The sequence below is a fragment of the Molossus molossus genome, unplaced genomic scaffold, assembly GCF_014108415.1.
Source record: "Molossus molossus isolate mMolMol1 unplaced genomic scaffold, mMolMol1.p scaffold_m16_p_11, whole genome shotgun sequence".
Taxonomy (NCBI): Eukaryota; Metazoa; Chordata; class Mammalia; order Chiroptera; family Molossidae; genus Molossus; species Molossus molossus.
In genome coordinates, this window is record NW_023425346.1 from 17,190,757 (window position 1) to 17,210,779 (window position 20,023).

Below are 20,023 nucleotides of genomic sequence, written 5' to 3' on the forward strand. Positions count from 1 at the left end.
CACAGACAACAGTGTGGTGAAGGTGGGGGTGGCGGGAGAAGGGGATCAATGGGGGGAAAGTGGGACATCGGTAATACCTTCAACAATAAAAATAAAAAATAAAAAAGGAACCTCTCTACATGACTCCAAACTAGAAAAGGAACATTATTTGAAAACCTGGTGAAATTCTTATAAAATCTGGAGTTCAGTTAAGAGCAACATGCCAATGTTAATCTCTTAGTTTTGATAATTATACCATAGTTATGTTATGATGTTAATACTACAAAACTGGTTAAAGGGTATGCAGGTGTGCAACTTTATTGTAAGTCTAAAGTTATTCCAAAATAAAAAGTGTGTTAAAAAATGAAAGAAATATCTCAAAAATTGTGCCTTGGGTGCTATTCCTAAAATTTATGTGTAAAGAGATTTATTGCATAAAGTCACATTTTAATAAGGACATGATTTGTATTAAAGACTTTGATTATAACAGGTTCATTGATTATAACAGGCTCAATGATTTTAAAAATAAATATCTAGCTCTGGCCAGTTTGGCTCAGCGGTTGGACCGTTGGCCTGCAGACCAGAGAGTCTCGGGTTCGGTTTCTGTTAGGGGCGTGTACCAAAAAAATAAAAATATCTATCTCAATTATATAACTTTTTGAAAATATTTTTAGATAACTCTTTGCATACCATTTTTCTTTTTGTGTGAATAAAAATATAGGATACTATAAAGAGTAGTCTTTTAAAACATAAGGTGATCTGGTTGTGATGAACCCCTTTCTGCTATGGTTGTGACTAACGTTCTGGGCTTGTAATAGCAAGAATTAAGTTTAGAGGGTTAACTGAACTGCCTGATGTAAGGAGCTGTCGGATGAAAGAATTAGGCCTTCAGAAATAAACGAATCTGAGGAGCAAAAAGCTGAAGCATATAATTAAGTAGAAAATTCAGGGGGGTTGACTACCTGAAAAAAAGGGGGAAATATTGACAAAGAGGGAGGAAAAAAACAAAACCGAATAAAGGACATTAATGAACATCAGGGCTCATGGTGTCTCTAGGGACATGAAATGTGATCAATTATGAAATGGCGAATATGGCAGTCATGTGAATAGTAGTAAATCAGATCATATTACTGCCTCACTCAAAGCCTTCCAATGGCTCCAGCCAGAGCACGGGCCAGAGATCCCCGGGGACCTTGGCGACTTACCCCTCTGCTCTGTCACTTCTCTGACTTCATCTTCTACTGCGCCCCCTGCCCCCCAACTTCCCTCCAACCATCGTGTCTCCACGCTGCTTCTCGGGCACTCGGGCCTTTGCGCTTGCTCATCTCTGCCTAGAACGCTCCTCCAGACGGCACCACGCTTCACCCCTTCACCCCCTTCCATTTTTTCTCAAATACCAACTTTTCAGTGATTTGCTACTAGGAAGATTCCATTTAAAATAGTCATCTCCCAGAACTCCCAATCTCCCCTGCTTTGATCTTATTTTCTCATAGCTGCTTCTGCCGCCTCACACTCTAATTACTGTGAATGTCTGTTTCCACAACCACTGGAATGGAAGTGCTCAGATTTTTGCCTGTTTTTCTCACTGATGTCTTCCCAGGGCCTAGGGTGTCCCTGGACACACAGTGAGTACTAACATAAATATTTGCTGAACCAATCAATACATAAATGTGATTCTTTTCACTACCATCTTTAAATTAAGAGTAATAAAACACTGGACACATTTCCAACGTTGTTTTTGAGCAACTAGAGTCATCTTTCTGTTGGCCTCTGTTTTCTGGGTATTTTCTGCACTGAACAATTACTTCTATAATGTTTTAAAAGAGGGTTTTGTTTTGTAAAAGACAAGAGAGTTAGCTGTCTGTGATTATTTCATCTCAGGCCCATTCACTGTCAGAATCAGAAAGATAGTCTTAAAAGGCTTGTTATTTTTATGAGCTTAAATAACATCTAAGAGCTCCCCATCATAAAAAGGTTATATGAACAAATGTCCAGTAGCCTGATCCAATAACCTAATGGAATCATACAATTCCAACCTCTTCCTTTTAAACATGAAGAAACCAAGACCTAGAAAAATTAAGTTACTTCCTCACAGTCCATTGGAACCTAGCTGAACAGGAGCTAGCCCTAAGCAAAAGATTGAAATGCTGAGAGATGGCCGAGCCCTACATATTTTGCAATGCAATAAAATTCTAGATTGACAATTTTCAGTTCGCCATTTGATTAAACCTTCATTTTCTCCAACTTATTTCCAATTCATTGCTCAAAAGGGCTTGTGAGCAGTTGCTTTGTATTATTTGAACATTCAGGATTCACTTTGCATTAAGATAACTGACAGAGCAAACACCATGATCACCTACATATTTCAGCATGCTTGACAGCCACCGTGCCTTCCGAGCCCACTCGACATTCTGCGTCTTGCTCCAGCCCTTTGCTTGCCCTGTTCAGAGAAGTGTGAGGCTAGCATATTTTTTAAATTTCTTACTCTTCAGTGTTTAGATTATCAATGAACTCTCAAGAAATCAAATGGAAGCAGCCCTTCAGGATCTAAAAATGCATCACTTCTCATTTCTCTTTTTCAAAAAAGTGAATTATTTTGCTGAAAAACTGTAGATGTCCTATTGTTCTATCATAAGTGGGGAAAAATTGGTATGATATTTCTTCCTCAGAAGTAGTCAATCCACACATGTACATCCCCGGGGTCCTCAGATGGTCATCTCTGATGTTAGAGTGGACACACCGGTAGACACTTTGGCAACGACAGTCTATAAAATGAAGTTGAAATGGACCAGAACAACCATAGTGATTTTTAGTGCAATTCAAAACACAGTTTTCTAAATGGCACACGCTGGAAAGGGCTGGCAGAGATGTACCGCAAGCAGTGAAGACAGAAAAAGGGTCAAAGACAAGACATGAGCAAACATCTTAGTGCTCTTTTGGGTGGTTTGTTTTTAAGTGTAAAGAACTGAAAAGCTTGACTTATGTTGAACTGTCCTTATCTGAAAACCTAAATCTAAGACGGCTGGTTCATGGGTATTGTGCTCACAGCTGGAAGCCTGGGCATCCAACAGCCCTGAAGGAAATGAAGCCTTACTCCCTCTTGAACATCTGAACATCCTCTTCAAAGCCCAAATAATTATTTTTCTTAATATCTCTCCCTCCCTCCCACCCTTCCTCTCTCTGCAAACAGCAGGGCTATCTACACTACATTATAAACACATTATTTACAAATACCACATTCAGTTTGCTGCAAGAAAATATGTTCTTTAGCTATCTTTAACGAGACAAAATGCCTTTCAAGCCAGAGACCTTTGGAGGGGGGGGGCAGAATCAGAACAGAGACCTGTGGAAGGGGGTGCAGAATCAGAACAGAGACCTCTGGAAGGGGGTGCAGAATCAGAACAGAGACCTCTGGAAGGGGGTACAGAATCAGAACAGAGACCTTTGGAAGGGGGGGGGGCAGAATCAGAACAGAGACCTGTGGAAGGGGGTGGCAGAATCAGAACAGAGACCTCTGGAAGGGGGTGCAGAATCAGAACAGAGACCTGTGGAAGGGGGTGCAGAATCAGAAGAGAGACCTGTGGACAGGGGGTGCAGATCAGAAACAGAGACCGGCTGGAAAGGGTGCAGAATCAGAAAACGAAGGACCTCTGGAAGGGGGTGCAGAATCAGAAGAGAGACCGTGTGAAAGGGGGTGCGAATCAGAAGAGAGACCTGTGGAAGGGGGTGCAGAATTCAGAACAGAGACCTCTGGAAGTGGTGCAAGAATCAGGAACTGAGACCTCGGGAAGGGGGTGCAGAATCAGAACAGAGACCTCTGGAAGGGGTGCAGAATCAGAACAGAGACCTCTTGGAAGGGGGTGCAAGAATCAAAACAGAGAAACCTCTGGAAGGGGTTGCAGAATCATAACAGAGACCCTCTGGAGGGGTGCAGAATTCCAGAACAGAGACCTCTGGAAGGGGTGCAGGAAGCAGAAACAGAGACCTCTGGAGGGGTGCAGAATTCAGAACAGAGAACCTCTGGAAGGGGTGGGCAGAAGCAGACAGAAAAAGAACCTCTGGAAGGGGTGCGATCAGAACAGATACCTCTAGGAAGTTGCAGAATCATACAGAGACCTCTGGAAGGGGGTGCAGAATCAGAACAGAGACCTGTGGAAGGGGTGCAGAATCAGAACAGAGACCTCTGGAAGGGGGTGCAGAAGCAGAACAGAGAGCTCTGGAAGGGGGTGCAGAATCAGAACAGAGACCTCTGGAAGGGGGTGCAGAATCAGAACAGAGAGCTCTGGAAGGGGTGCAGAATCAGAACAGAGACCTGTGGAAGGGGTGCAGAATCAGAACAGAGACCTCTGGAAGGGGTGCAGAATCAGAACAGAGACCTCTGGAAGGGGTGCAGAATCAGGACAGAGACCTGTGGAAGGGGGCACAGAGTCAGGACAGACCAGCCAGGACTTACCATGGCCCCCTCACTTCTTCTTTGGGCAACTTCTCGCTGCAGTCGGGCCACAGCCAGCTTCTCCCTGGAGAAACAGAGGGCAGGATTACTTGACCATTCTTCTCGGGGGAGAGGCACACTGGCATGGCTCGGAAACATTCTTTTGAGGTCTCCAGAGGAACTCCTTCCTTGGTTTAGCTCACTTCCTCCACTAAACTTTCTATAAATATTTAAAGTGAATGGTCATTAGTGCATTGTTTTCATTGAGTGTCATGAAAGACATTTTTTTGCCTTGGGTTTTAAAATAGCCAAATAAATGTTGAATGTTGAATAAAAGCTTTACTTTAAGTTCATTAACATATACCATTTATAAATAAATTTTCTGTGTCCTTTCTGTATCAACTTTGCTCATATATATTTTTAATTACTTTTTTATTTATGTGTTGCTCTATATTGAAACTAAATTTTAAAAGCAAACAAAACATAACTGTATCATTCCTGAAATAATAAGAGAAAACCGTCTGTAGGCTATGTGACGGGCACCATGTGGGAACTTCCACCTGATCTTATATGAGCCTGATAATAATAGGTTTTATTATCCTGGTGTTACAGATGTGGAAACGGGTTCAGAGAGGCTAAGTAACAAGCCAAGCCCTTAGCTGGTATATAGTCTATTAGGATCAAAATGAGGTTTTCCTTACTTCAAAGCTTAAATAAGATTTTTGCATATCATTTTTCAGGGTCAAGGAAAAATTATATATATCATTTTTCAGGATCTAGAAAATATGTAGAATTAAAATTCATGTTATTTATTTCAGTATTCTATATTTTACAATGGGATTCATTCATTATCTTTTATCATTGTAATTCTGACTTCATTTCCAAAATATGCTGCTATTCACCAGGATTTTAAGAATACTTTTAAAAGTGGTACATGTATCTGTATTTTGGGCAGCTTTTCAATTATTTTTTAAAAATTTGATATAGATGGACTACTCCCGGTCAAGATGGCGGCGTAGATAATGTGGCCTCGCCTCCTCCCACAACCACATCAAAATTACAACTAAACCACAGAACAACCATCATTCAGAACCACCTGAAATCGAGCTGAATGGAAGTCCTACAACTACGGAATTAAAGCAGCAGCCACATTGAGAGGGTAGGAGGGGCGGAGGCGGACGGGCTGGCCCCACACTCACGTGTGGCGGATAAAAATCAGGAGGACACCTCGGCCAGGAAGGTCCTCCCTGAGGACTGAGGGGTCCTGGTCCCACAGCAGGTGCCCAGCTCAGGGTTCCAGTGCCAGGAAGAGAATCCCCATAACTTCTGGCTGTAAAACCAGCGAGAACTGTGGCAGATGGAGGCTGAAGCTGCTGGAGCCCCAGGCAGCTCCTCTTAAAGGGCCCGCGCACGACCTTACTCCAACTTGCTCCCTCTGAGCTTGGAGGGGAGGCAGCTTGAAAGGCACCAGAGACACACAGGGAAGAACTGAGCTGTTTGGCCCCAGGATGAGGACTAGAGAGGCAGCTTTCTCCTGGACAGACCCACTGGTGGAGGCTGATGTTGCTTTGGTGAAACCTTCCCTGGGTTGGCAGATACCCCCATATCCGGAACTCCAGCAAACTGGCTCCCACTATTTTCCCCATGCTGGTGATTCCCTGAGGCCCTGCCCCACTCAACTTTTGGGCCCAACCAAGCTGTTTCCAAAGCTTCAGAGTTTCCTAAAATCTCTCCAATATGCAGCATCTGGTCTGAGCAAGTCCCCTACCTCTTGTTAAGTGGCCCCAGGCCTGGTACTAGAAGCAGCCAGCCTTGGTTCACAACTTGGCTTTTTCCGGGTACCTCCAAGCCCAGTAAAAGCAGCAGCCATCAGGAGATCACTTTGTAGCTTATGCCGGTGGCCCTGGATAGAACACAGGTGGAGGCTGACCTTACCCCAGAGCCAGCACACCCAGTGGACAGCTTCAGACCACATTGAAACACCACCACCCAACCACCTCCACAAGTGACACACTCAAGGAGTAGATTCAGTGGGTACCAGAGCCCTGATGAAGTAAGTCTTGCTCAGTGTGGTGGGCCCCTACACAACTAATCCTCCAAGGAAGTCAGAGGCCAGTGGTTAGTGGGCACAACCAGTCCTTATAGCTGATCAGCCTAAGAAAATCCCTCCCATTGATGTGCCAACAGCAATTAAGACTCAATTAAAACAGAAGGGTGTACAGTCCACACTAGGGGTGCACCTCGAGGGCCCAGCTGAGGTGATCAGGAAGACTGTGCCACTGGATCCTACAGGACACTTAAAACAATAGGCCATGCTATGAAGCCTAGGAGACATAGCAACTTTACCTAATACATAGAAACAATCACAGGGAAGCAGCCAAAATGAGGGGACAAAGAAACATGTCCCAAATGAAAGAAAAGAACAAAAACTCCAGGAAAAGAATTAAATAAAATGGAGATAAGGAATCAATCAGATGCAGAGTTCAGAAAACAGGTTATAAGGTTGCTCAAGGAACTTGGTGAGACATTCAAGGAACGTAAGGAAATCTCCAAGAAATTTAGTGAGAACATCAACAATATAAAAAAGGACCAGTCAGAAATGAAAGATGCACTAACTGAAATAAAGAATAATTTATTGGAATCAATAGTAGAGAAGGCAAAGCCAAGAAACAAACCATCAATTTGGAATATAAGGAAGCAAAAAACACCCAATCAGAACAGGAAAAAAAAAAATCCCCAAAAATGAGGATAGCGTAAGGAGCCTTTGGGACAACTTCAGGCATGCCAACATTCACATCATAAGGGTGCCAGAAGGGCAAGAGAGAGAACAAGAAATTGAAAACCCATTTGAAACAATGACAGAAAACATTCCTAACTTGGTGAACGAAACAGACATACAAGTGCAGGAAGCACAGAGAGTCCCAAACAAGATGAACCCAAAGAGGACCACACAAAGACATGTCATCATCAAAATGCCAAAGGTTAAAAACAAAGAGAGAGTCTTATAGCAGCAAGAGAAAAGCAGTCTGTAACCTACAAAGGAGTTCCCATAAGACTGTCAGCTGATTTCTCAAAAGAAACTTTGCAGGCCAGAAAGGAGTGGCAAGAGATAGTCAAGGTGATGAAAAGCAACGACCTACAACCAAGACTATTCTATCCCACAAAGCTATCATTTAGAATTGATGGACATGTAGAGAGTTTCCCAGACAAGAAAAAGCTAAAAAAGTTCATCACCTCCAAACCAGTATTATATGAAATGTTGAAGGGTCTTCTTGAAGAAGAAGAATAAAAATATGAACAATAAAATGGCAATTAATACATATCTATCAACAATTGAATCTACCAACAAAATGAGCAAGCAGAACAGAAACAGACTCATAGATACTGAGAACTTCTTGTTGCTTGCCAGATGGGTGGGGCTGGGGAAATGGGTGAAAAAGATAAAGAAATTAAGAAGTACAAATTGGTTGTTAGACTGATGAACCTCAAAGGGAAGGGGGAAGGGAGGGTGGGATCAGATAAACCACAGAACTTCTATGCATATATGCATGAGCAATGGACACTGACAATAGTGTGGGGAAGGCTGGAGGGGGCTGGGGTTGGGGAGGAGGGGGTTAATGGGGAAAAAAGGGGGGACATCTATAATACATTCAACAATAAAAATGAGTCAAAATTTTTTTTTGATAAATGAAGTAACGGCAAGTGAACTCTTCCAGTAATCCTCAAATCTTAGCTTTAGCAAGGATTTTTCCTGAAATGTTTTTATTGCTATGAAGATATGAAACTATTTGAATGATATTAGATCCCTCAGCCTTTCCCTACCCAGGATCAGCTACCTGCAAACAGTGAGGAAGCAACTCAGTTCCCACATAGTGAGAGGATTTCTCCCCTCCTAACTGCTTGGGCCTTTAAAATGCCTAGACTGCCAAGAAGGCATGCACTGGGTTCCGGTCCAGGTACTGGCACAGGTAGACCAGTACTAGAATCCTCCCACAAACACATCAAAATTAAACTAAACTATGCAACAACAGAAATGCAGAACGGGCTCATCCCCACACCTATATGTGGTGGTTAAAAATCCAGAGGGATATCTCATCTGCAGAGTTTCCCCCTGAAGATCAAGGGGAGCAGCCCCACACCAGTGCCCCAACCCAGGGTTCCAGTGTCAGGAAGAAAAGTCCTTGTAACTTCTGACTGTAAACACCAGCGTGGATTGAGGCTGAGGGAGGCTGAGGCTTCTGGAGCCCCAGGCAGCTCCTCTTAAAGGGCCCACACACAAACTGACTTGGACTCACTTACTCTTAGCTTCAGCACTGCAGCAGCAGCTTGAAAGGCACCAGGGACGTACAAGGAGGAACTCAATTTTCTGGCATCAGGATGAGGGCTGGAGGGGTGGCTTTCTTCCAGACAGAAGTGCTGGCAGAGGCCACTGTTCCTTTGCTGAGCCTTCCTCTGACAGAACAGGCAGGTGGGCACCATATCTGAGTTTCCATCAACCTGGCTCATACTGTTTGCCTGCTTTGGTAATTCCCTGAGACCCTGTCCCACCCAGTTTACAGGCCCACCCAAGCTGTTTCCAGTGACTTTTCCATACCAATGGACTATCTCGGCTCATGCTTCAGAGTTTCCTAAAATCTCTCCAACAAGCAACATCTGGCCTCAGCAATCCCCATACCTCTTGCTAAGTGGCCCCAGGCCTGGCATTGGCAGAAACCAGCTTTGGTCCTCCAAGCCCAGCACAAGTAGCAGCCATCTGCAGATCGCTTTGTAGCTCATGCTGGGTGGGCCCAGGCAGGACATAGGTATTGGCTGACCTTGGCCTGCATCCCCCAGGAAGTCCTAGAGCCACCACCACAAGTGGCACAATCAGGGGTCGGACTCAGAAGAAACCAGAGCCCCAGTAAAGTGAGTACTGCTCTGTGGGGTGGGCCCTGATGCAGCTGATCTTCCACAGTGGTTGCAGCCAGTCCTTGCAGCTAATCAGTCTGGGGGTAGATTCCTCCCATGAACCTACCAACAGTAATCAAAGCTCAACTACAAGAGGAGGGTGTACACAGCTCACACAAGGGGCACACCTAGAGTGCCCAGCTTGGGTGATTAAGGAGTGTATGCCATTGGACCCTACAGAACATATACTGCATTAGGTCACTCTACCAAGCCCAGGAGACATAGCAGCTTTACCTAATTCAGAGAAACAAACACAGGGAGGCTGCCAAAATGAGGAGACAAAGAAACATCTCCCAATGAAAGAACAGAACAAAGCTCCAGAAAAAGAACTAAATAAAATGGAGACAAGCAATCTATCAGATGAAGAGTTCAAAACACTGGTTACAAGGATGCTCAAAGAACTTAGGGGAAGAATAGATTAAATTAGAAAGGACTTCAGCAAAGAGACAGAAAACATAAAAGTGGAAAAAGAAAACACAAAAGAACCATTCAGAAATGAAGAATACATTAACTAAAAAAAAAAGAATACATTACGGGGAATCAACAGTAGAGTAGATGAAACAGATGATCAAATCAGAGATTTGGAAGATAAGCAAGCAAAAATACCGAATCAGAACAGCAAAAAGAAAAAAAAGAATCCAAAATAATGAGAATATTATAAGGAGCCTCTGGGACATCTTCAAGTATATCAACATTTGCATCATGGAGATGCCAGAAGGAGAAGAGAGAGAGCAAGGACCTGAAAACCTATGTAAAAAAATAATGACAAAAACTTCCCTAACCTGGTGAAGGAAATAGATGCACAAGTCCAGAAAGCAAAGCGAGACCTACACTAGATGAACCCAAAGAGGCCCACAGCAAGACACACCATAATTAAAACACCAAAGGTTAACGACAAAGAGAGAATCTTAAAAACAGCAAGAGAAAAGTAGATACGAGAGAGCTCCCATTGACTGTCAGCTTATTATTAACAGAAACTTTGTGGACCAGAAGAAATTGGCAAGAAATATTCAAAGTGATGAAAAGCAAGGACCTACAACCAAGATTACACTACCCAGCAAAGCTATCATTTACAATCAAAGGACAGAAAAAGAGTTTCCTAGACAAGAAAAACACGAAAGGAGTTCCTCACCACCAAACCACTAATACAAGAAATGTTAAAGGGTTTTCTTTAAGATGAGAGGGAGGTTGAGGTAGTGAAAAAGGTGAAGGAGTTAAGAAGTACAAATTGGTAGTTACAGAGTAATCATGGGGACGTAAAGTACAGCATAGGGAATATAGTCAATAATATTGTAGTATGTATTGTGTCAGATGGGTACATATTTATTAGGGTGATAACTTAGTACATTATACAATGTCTAGGGGGTATACACTGGAAACCAAAATAATATTGTATGAAAACTATAATTGAAAAATAAAAAAGAATTTAAAGTAAAAAAAAAAAAAGTATATTCTCTAGTTTGGTTAAAGTTGAGTCACTTTTTAGTAGGATTAGTTGTATTTGAATCAACACCTAAAGACATAGACTAGAAGAGGAAAACAAGAACCAGGAGACTGTTGAGGGAGATAAGTTTTGGGAGCTCAGGGCAGGGCCCTGTTAAGAGGGAGCAACAAAGTAGATAAGAAGAAAACATAAAGAGATGGAGTCATGTACCTCTTTGGTAAGAAAAGCAGGACTTATTCCAAGTCCTGATGAACAGATGAGCACACAGATAACAGGAGCAAGGAATTAAAAAATAAAAACATGACTGACTTCTCATTTAATATGAAAGTTAAACACACAGTAAATACTCATAAGGGTAAAACAAAAAATAAAGAACATACCCTCTACACTATGACCCAACAATTCTACTCTGATATATAAACCCAACAGAAATACATACATGTTCACATAAGAGATGTGCTAGAATGTTCACAGAAGCACGATCTAGACACTGAATGGATAGAATGGATACATTGGGACATAGTTATAATTGGAATATTATAATGTACTCAGAAGGAATAATCTACACCTAATCATGACATGTGGAATAACACAACTACTTTGAGTGAAAGAAGCAAATAGAGAACAGTATAAACTCTATGGTTCGTATATGTAAAGTTCAAAGACAAGACAGGCAAAACTCCTACTCAGGTCACTAAGGCAGGAGAAATAAATAAAAGACCCAAATATCAAAAAGGAAGAGGTAAAACTATCTGTAATCACAGATGACATAATTATATAAATAATAAATCCTAAGGAATTGATTAAACAACTATACAACTAATAAGTGAATTTAGCCAAGTCACAGAATACAGGCCAATATACAAAATTCTATTTTGTTTTTATATACTAGCATCAAATAATTAGAAAATTTAAAAGTCTATTTATAATAGGACCATAAGCAAAATACTTAGGAAATAAATTTAACTTTTATTATACAGCTACACTAAAAACTAGAAAAGACTGCTTAGAACAATTAAAAGAGAAAAAAAAAAAAATATATATATATATATATACACACACACACAAATACACACACACCACACTCATGGATTGGAAGGCTTAATATTGTGTCAAATTTTGTACCAAATTCATCTATACATCCTTTCTCATTGGGATGTATACTTCCACCCAAATAAATAAAAAGACATGAATAGCAGGAAACAAAGAATCCCAAACAGAAGGGGAGAAAAAGAAATCCAGAGAACAAAGAGGACAACCAATCCTGGTTTCAGCAAGGGGATGGAGAGTCTCCAGTGGATGACTACCAGCAGAAAACAAAGCTGATCTAAGATAAATTAACCTATATGTTTGTAAATATTGAAAGGACTTTTAGAATTCCAGTGGAAAAAAGCGAAAGGAGAACCAGAGACTAGAATATGAAAACCTATGCTAATGTCAATTAGCAACCCTTGGAAAAAGAAAAGTTATTCCAGAAATGCAATTCTAGAATTCTACTAGACTCAGCTGTGAAAAGTATTTACTTCATTTTATCATTATAATTAATTTAACTAATTAATTTATAACAATGAAAAGAGTAGGGAGAAGGGAAAGTGTGGAGAGACAGGTGATATAGAAACACTAAATCCTTATCTTCTATAGTAGGAAGACAATTCATAATGTCTGAAAGTGATAATCTAGAAATAAACAGACAAGTATATTTTGTAAATACAAGGATGAAAAATGCAGAAGATAGAGCTATAAGAATGGAAAGTGGTACGCAGAGCAAAGATCTGGAGGTGGGAAGGGAGGGGAGTATATTTCATAAATTTTATCACTATACTTGATTTACTTTATATTACTTTGATTAAAAACTTTTCAAAAATATGTATTTTTAAACTGGTTGATCACTTTATTTTATTTTTACTAAAGATATTAAGATAATACATTGAGAGATAGAGATAGAGATAGAGATGATAGAGATAGAGATAGAGATAGAGATAGAGATAGAGATAGAGATAGAGATAGAGATAGAGACCTCAAAAGATTATTTACAAACTAAAAACTCAACACCCAGTGATTGACCACCCTGGTCTTGAAAAGAACTTACCAAAAAGCTTTGGTTGATGGAAGAAAAATGGGGACTAACTAAAAGCATCAAGGAGCCTTCAGAAAAATATTTTGAAGTATATACTGTAAGTAGTTTAACATTGTACAGTGATATTTAAAATGTAATATTTTTAAATTTTTTTCATTAAAATACAACATACACATTAAAATGAAGAACTCACGCCCTGGCTGGTTTGGCTCAGTGGTTCGAGCATCGGCCTGTAGACCAAAGAGTCCCAGGTTCGATTCCAGCGAAGGGCACGTACCTCAATTACAGTTCGTCCCTGGCCCTGGTTAGGGTCGTGCGGGTGGCAACCGATCGATGTGTCTCTCTCACATCAATGCTTCTCTCTCTCTCTCTCTCCCTCCATCCCACTTTGTCTGAAGATAAATGTAAAAATATCCTTGGTTGAGGATTAAAAAATTAAAATGAACTCACAAGTACACACCTTGATGAATAATCATGTGAATATTTCCTTGTTGCTATCACTAAGTAAATAGCTGGGACATTACCAGAACCCTGGAAACTCCTATGAGGCCAGTGATGATAATTAGGTTACTATAACAATACCTGAGCCCTGGTCGGTTTGGCTCAGCAGTTAGAACATCAGCCGCGGACCAGAGAGTCCTGGGATCGGTTCCCGCTAAGGGTACGTGCCTCGGTTGCAGTTTGACCCTGGCACGGTTGGCATTGTGTGGGTGGCAACCACTCAATGTGTCTCTCTCACATCTCTCTCTCTCTCTCTCTTCCCTTTCTCCCTCCTGCTCTAACTGAAGATAAATGCAAAAATGTCCTCGGGTGAGGATATAAAAACAACAACACACAAAAAAACAATACCTGAGCTCCTCTGCCCCCGGCTTTCTCTGTCCAGTGAATACAGACACATTCATCTTCTAGTCTAAACTCTATTAGGCACAGCCTTGTATTTTCCTCAACTGTTTATTCAGTATATGTTTTCTTCTAAATAAGCCCATACATTCCTCCTCAATCTCAACAGCAGCAGCCAGGAAAATGCTCACTGATGCACTTTTACACATGGTCAGCTGTGTGACCCTAACTTAGCAGCTGATTCCGAGAATGATGAGGTCCCATTTAGTTCATTTCTGTGATACCTACTGAGGGTCATTCAGTAGGAAGAAAATAAATGTTTATGATTTCCTGAGTGAGGAATTAGTCACACAGTTTAATACTAATTGCCTCGTATAATAAAATTTTAATAATACTACCATTTGTATTTACATGGTATACAACATATACACTTACACACACACAGTGATTCCCACAGGTACCATCTGGTTCTGGTGGCCACAAAAACTTGTTTGCATACAATAGCGAATATACTTCAAAAAAGTGAATTTCTCTATAAGCATGTTGAATGAGGGGACAGTTGAATAGCAGCTGTTAAATATTTGAGTCAGAGGACCCCTTTGCACTCTGAAAAATTACTGAGGTCTCAAAAGAGCTTAAGTTTACGTGGGTTATATCTGTTGACATTTACCACATGAAAATGCAAACAGATAGTTTTGAAAATATTTATCTATTGATTCATTAAAAGTAACAATAGACCCATGTTCACAGAAGTACAACATTTTTATGAAAAAGTAAAATGTTCCCAAACTAAAATAAATGTCATGAGAAGAGTGGCACTGCTTTAACATTTTGCAAATATTTTTAACATCTAGCTTGAAAGGAGTCTTCTCACATCTGCTTCTGCATTCAGCCTTGTTGGGACAGCAGGCCATGTGGTCTGCAGGAATCCACGGTGCTCTCGTGTAAGAATGTGAGCGAAAAAGGCAAACAACACCTTAATGTTACTACAAAGATAATTCTGACATGGCAGATTCCTTGAAAGGATTTTGGGAGCACCTGGGATCCCGGGGCCACACTTTGAGAACTCTGCCCAGAAGATACAGAAGTAGAAATAAGAGAATGTTCTGGAAATTTTGCTGGCGTCATCTTCCTGATGGCTGAACCTCAAGAGAAAGGTTTAATATAGATGCTGATAGCATGTTAAATATTTTTTACAAGAGCAGTTTAGCACAAATAAGACCTTTCCAGAAACAGCAAGAGTCTAATCTTAGCACTACTATCCATCTACATGATGAGTCCTAATACAGTTTAAAGGTTAGAAACACCACTATTTTACCCTTAAAAGATTGCCTTTGTAGCACTATTAGGGATTATCACACAGTACAAGTGCTTGTCAAATCCTTCTTATTCAATTCAAGAAAACTTCAATGGTTTTAGCCATTACATAGTTTTTAAGAGAAAAAAAAATAGTATGAAATTTTGTGATCTGCCCACATATTATATTTTTCGGCATTCAGTAAGGAAAGAAAGTGTGACTGAACCAACATAAAAGGGTCATCTCTAAAGTGGCAGCATGTTAGCCTTTGACTGGAAGGAACAGAGAGGATAAAGAAACCAGAAACATCAGCTACAGCGCTGACTTAGCACCGAGTGAAAGATGTGCCGATTCAGAGCCCCGCAGACACGTGTGATGCAAACGCAGACACTCCAAGAGCAGGCCCCAGCCCTGGCCTTACAACCTAGTCCTCCGCATTTACAAGATGGAAAATGTCTAGTTATTTGACTCATAGCGGCTAGGTGGTGAAGGAGCAAAATCTGTAAAAACAGCAAATATGAGCGTCTCTTTGGCACCATACTCTGTATGGTTCTAAAGCATTTATCCGGGAAAGGAATATATATAATGTCATGGAACAAACACCCTCTAAGGCCTAGTACAGCCCAGGTCTTCTATGGGGTGGGGGCGAGAGCAGTCAGCTAAGTCCCACTACAGCAAGGGCACCCCAAGTTTGAGCTATTTTATGTACTAGGTTTCTAAAATATTTCCTTTGAAAAGAGGTTTCAAAGCTATAAACATAAAGGGATTCTTTTTTTGAGATTCAATACTTTCTATCTCCCTAATCATTCAAATCCTTGGGATTCCATGTGTGTTCATTCTGTCAGGAGGAGTTTTTGAAAGTGAAATTGTATTTTTTTTTTTTTACTATGAAAGAAGGGTTCTTATTCTTCATTAAAATTAAGGAGGTGATGGAGTTGTTGATAAAATTCTCAGGATTTCTGGGCTCAAATTATCAACTCAAAGTATTAAAATAAATGGGTCTTTCTTTCTTCCTTTTTTTTTTTAATGGTAATCTCATTTGCCTGTGGTGTTGTAGCCCCTTAGCAAACTATATCTTCAAACCCCCATGGTTCCAATATATGTGTGAAACCAACTGGGACCAGCATCTTTTTCATGCAAATTCGGGGTTCTTAAAAACAGCTTTGTGTAAAACATAAAGAACCCCTGACTTGCGTGCTACCCAAGGAAAATTAAACACATGCACATACACATACACGCTTGCTCCCATTTGAAGGCCTTCGCTCATCTGCCAGAAACGGGCCACTGCCGTCGCATCACCGCTTTGTTCTGGTGTCAGCGGAGCGGCAGCTCCCGGGAGGGGACTCCGGCTTCACCGCCACAGCGCAAGCGCCCAGGACTTCCCGGGGAGCTGCGCACCCTCAGCACAGAACAGGAACAGAGAAGGAGATAAAGAACATACACTGCGCAACAAAGGAGACCCCATACCTACTTCTCTTTCATTTAAAATCACAGAGTTTCGTCTCCAAGAAAAATAAAAGAGCTACTTTTCTTATTGAATTTTACACCCAAATGGCGAGCTAATCCCAGGTTTCTGAAGTCCCACGATACAGACCCAGACAATCCCAACTAAAGAGGATAACGCACAGCCACGAAGTGTTGATGAGAACCCTGGGACTTCAGCACACCACCCACCGATCCATCTGCAAGTGAAGCCCGTGGACAGACTGCCCTCAATGAAGCCGGCGGGATGTTGGCATTTGTAAAATCCAGAAAAGACCTGAAACGTTTGCATGCTTAGAAAAATGTTCCCAGAGAAAAAGCAACTTGCAGAGGGGGAATATATTCGGTCTGTGAAGTGTGCAGACCTCGAACCTCAGGGGCACTGCAGAGCCATCTGTTGCATGAATGTGGAAGGCAGGGTGTCTGGAGACAAATCAATGTTCTGTGGCCGCTCCAGGAGGCCAGCAGCCACCCTGAATGGGTGAGAATACAACCACCGAGCACCCGGCTCGCCACCAGGCAGGTGGTGCCCCCTGCGGGTGCCCCCCACGGATGCCCCCCTGACGGAAGGGCAGCACAAACACTAGGTGCGTGTGAAGAATCACTTGTACGCTTTCTGGTCCCGTTACCCAGACGGCTCTACACACACTGGGCAAGTCGAAAGGTGCGGCTCTAGGAGACATCCAGCGAGCTGTCGGTGTAACAAGTACTCCGTGGGTCCCAAAGGAACTGCCAGCTAATTTGTGCAATTCCTACTTCACTTTTCTAAAACAATTAAGTGTAACATGCTCATCATATATGTATTTTAAAGAAATGTCTTGGGCCTCTTATAAACCTAAAGTCAATGTTTATTGTAATAAAGATACTGTGGTATTAAACAACAAGAACAACAAAAACAGGCACAGAATCCTATAATGACCCCAAAACTATGACTTCATGTTAGCTCTGGTTGTTAAGCTCCTATATTCTAAAATATTTAAAACTCTGTTCGTTTATTTTTTCCATAATATTCTGCTACCTCTGACTATATAATCCAAAGATGATGAAAACTTGAATTCATTCAGCAAATATTTAATGTGAGTTTACTCTAGGTCTGGCCCGGTGCTAGGCACTGGGGTATAAAGGTACAGGAAATGTTTCCTAACTCAGAGAGCTCAGGGCCTCGCCCGAGAGCCCATCCAGGCAGGCCAGCATCGGAGGTGCACCAGCGCAGTAACACACCTGCTGGCGATGCAAAGCTGTATTCAAAGCTGAGTTTAAAAAATGAATATTACATAAAAATTTCTATTAAAAAAATAAAATTTAGCTTCCTTTAAAGGGAAAGGTGCATGGTGCTATTTCTAAGAAAGTTATTTTTAAAATTTCATACTTTTTAGCAAAAGGTTATACCGGAAAACAAGTCTGTTCCCACAAATGTTTTAATTGTAAAGAATCTCTATTACATGTTTTGACTGTGTTAGTCCCTAGATTCCTTAAATCCTTTGAATGTGATGGTACTGGACTTCAGCTGTAGCTTCTGCACCTTTGGGTCATGATTTGGTCCAGGTCACTGCTTTCAGAGATGCTCTACCGACCTCTTCAGCCTTCTCCATTCCTACAGCTCATATGGCAACTTAAAAATATAGTAATGGTTACTATTTATAGAATGATTACTATGTCAAGCACTATTCTAAATACTTTACATGAAAAATATTTAAACACCAAAGAATCCCATGAGGAAGATACATATTGTAATTAACTCCAGTATATACAGATAACAATGATTCTCTTTTTGGATTCAGAACCTCTTTAGGCTCTGAAAGATATCATTGAGGACTCCAGCATGTTTTTGTTTCTGTGGGTTATATCCATTGATGTTTACTGTATTCAACATTAAAATGGAGACTTTAAAATATAATATATTTTAAGTAACAATAATAATTCCATTACAGGTTAACATAAATAATATATAATTATGAAATACATGTAACAGATTTGAAAACAAGAGTTAGTAAATTAAATGGTACGGTTTTATACTTTTGTAAATGTGTGGCTAACAGAAACAACATCTGGATTCTCATATCTGCTTCTATATTTAGTATGTTGCAATGTCACATGTTAAGTAGCCTCTGTATGCCCAGGAGAGAATGAGACTGAAAAAGGCAAATCATGTCTTATATTCTTTATCTCGGAAGAATTCAGAGCCCGTGGTCACAGTGTAAACACTGTTGACGCACAGTGATACCTGCCTTCGGTGGGGAAACTGGGCTCCAATAGGCTGGAAAACCTGGTCTTCGGGCCATGGCTCTTAAGTTTCCATGTAACCGTACATTTTTTTTTTTTTAATTTAACAAGTGGCAATAGATATATATTTAGTTAAAATCTCATTTGTTAGAACATGTGCCTCTGTATTTACCATCACCTGATTCTATTGCCACTACTATTAGAGAAGAAATCACAAATAATGCAAGAAATAATTGGGGTCTCCAAGGTTAAAACACATTCTTGATCACTTTAATGCCAAGCAATAGGAAAACCGCTAATATAACTTCGATATACATTGAATTCCAAGTAGTATAAACCTCCACTTCAGGCAGAGTAGAAGGAAAACACCAGTGAAACTCCCAATATAAACCTGTGTTACAGCACAGGCTTTGTTTCAATTAATATCCCTCCACATGTCTTCCCTACAAAGATCTCACCAAAAGCCTAAGAGGAAATTTAATAGATGACTACGCTCATTTATACCTTGGGGCAGACAGTCACACTCTACAATCTCGGGGTAAAGTTTTAATCAGTCATCATCAGCCTTCCCCGTTTCTGAGTGTGCCCAGGAACAAGCGTGCGATGGAGACCTGGTGTGTGCGTGAGGAGAGCAAGTCTGCTCCCCCAGGAGGCCGAGGGCCATTCTCTGCACACACAGGTTTCCTGGGGAGTCGCCCACCACAGAGGCAGGACAATGCCGAGTGCCAGGTGTGCCTGTCAAGTGGGCAGATGGAAAGACCGGTGGCTGCGGTCCTTGAGTAATGGTTAAATTAATTAGCCTTTCCAAAGCAGATTATTTCATTACTCATCCACTCGGATATTCAGAGTGAGACGGTATTTCAGTGAAACTTTCAGAGCTAACACCCAGATGAAAGAAACTTCTTCATACACTTTTTCCAATACACAATGTCAGGGTTGGCCCCAACACTTTCAAACACCAAAAATTTCCATTTTATTACATACTTTAGGGGATCCCTTTACATCCACAATGCATACAAGACAGTTTAAGCTAGTGACCTTTATATGACTTTGTGTGGCAATAATCAGGAGGCCACAGGACTCAAAAGGGCCACTGGGCCACCTGCTGACCTCAGGAGGGAGTGGGAGTTCATAATGTTTCGCTGTGCAGATCAACAAACTCCCTCCTCACTCACTCACACACACACACACAAATTGGAGATTTAAAAAAAATTCAATGTGTTGGAATAAAAAGATCATTTAGTAATAACCAACACATACCCTAAGTTTCGTTGCCTGATTTTCTGAAGGTCTTTTGTCCAC

At 41.1% G+C, this 20,023-nt stretch overlaps 1 protein-coding gene across 1 annotated transcript in view; it reads right to left on the reverse strand.

Annotated features, from left to right (window-relative positions):
- The window catches only part of NCKAP5 (NCK associated protein 5), a 650,664-nt gene that overhangs the window by 579,810 nt on the left and 50,831 nt on the right, over positions 1 to 20,023 (reverse strand). Inside the window, exon 2 of the mRNA XM_036254823.1 lies at positions 4,433 to 4,496. Within this exon, the coding sequence (XP_036110716.1) occupies positions 4,433 to 4,435 (3 nt within the window). The 5' untranslated portion in view covers positions 4,436 to 4,496. The remainder of the gene's footprint in view (positions 1 to 4,432; positions 4,497 to 20,023) is intronic.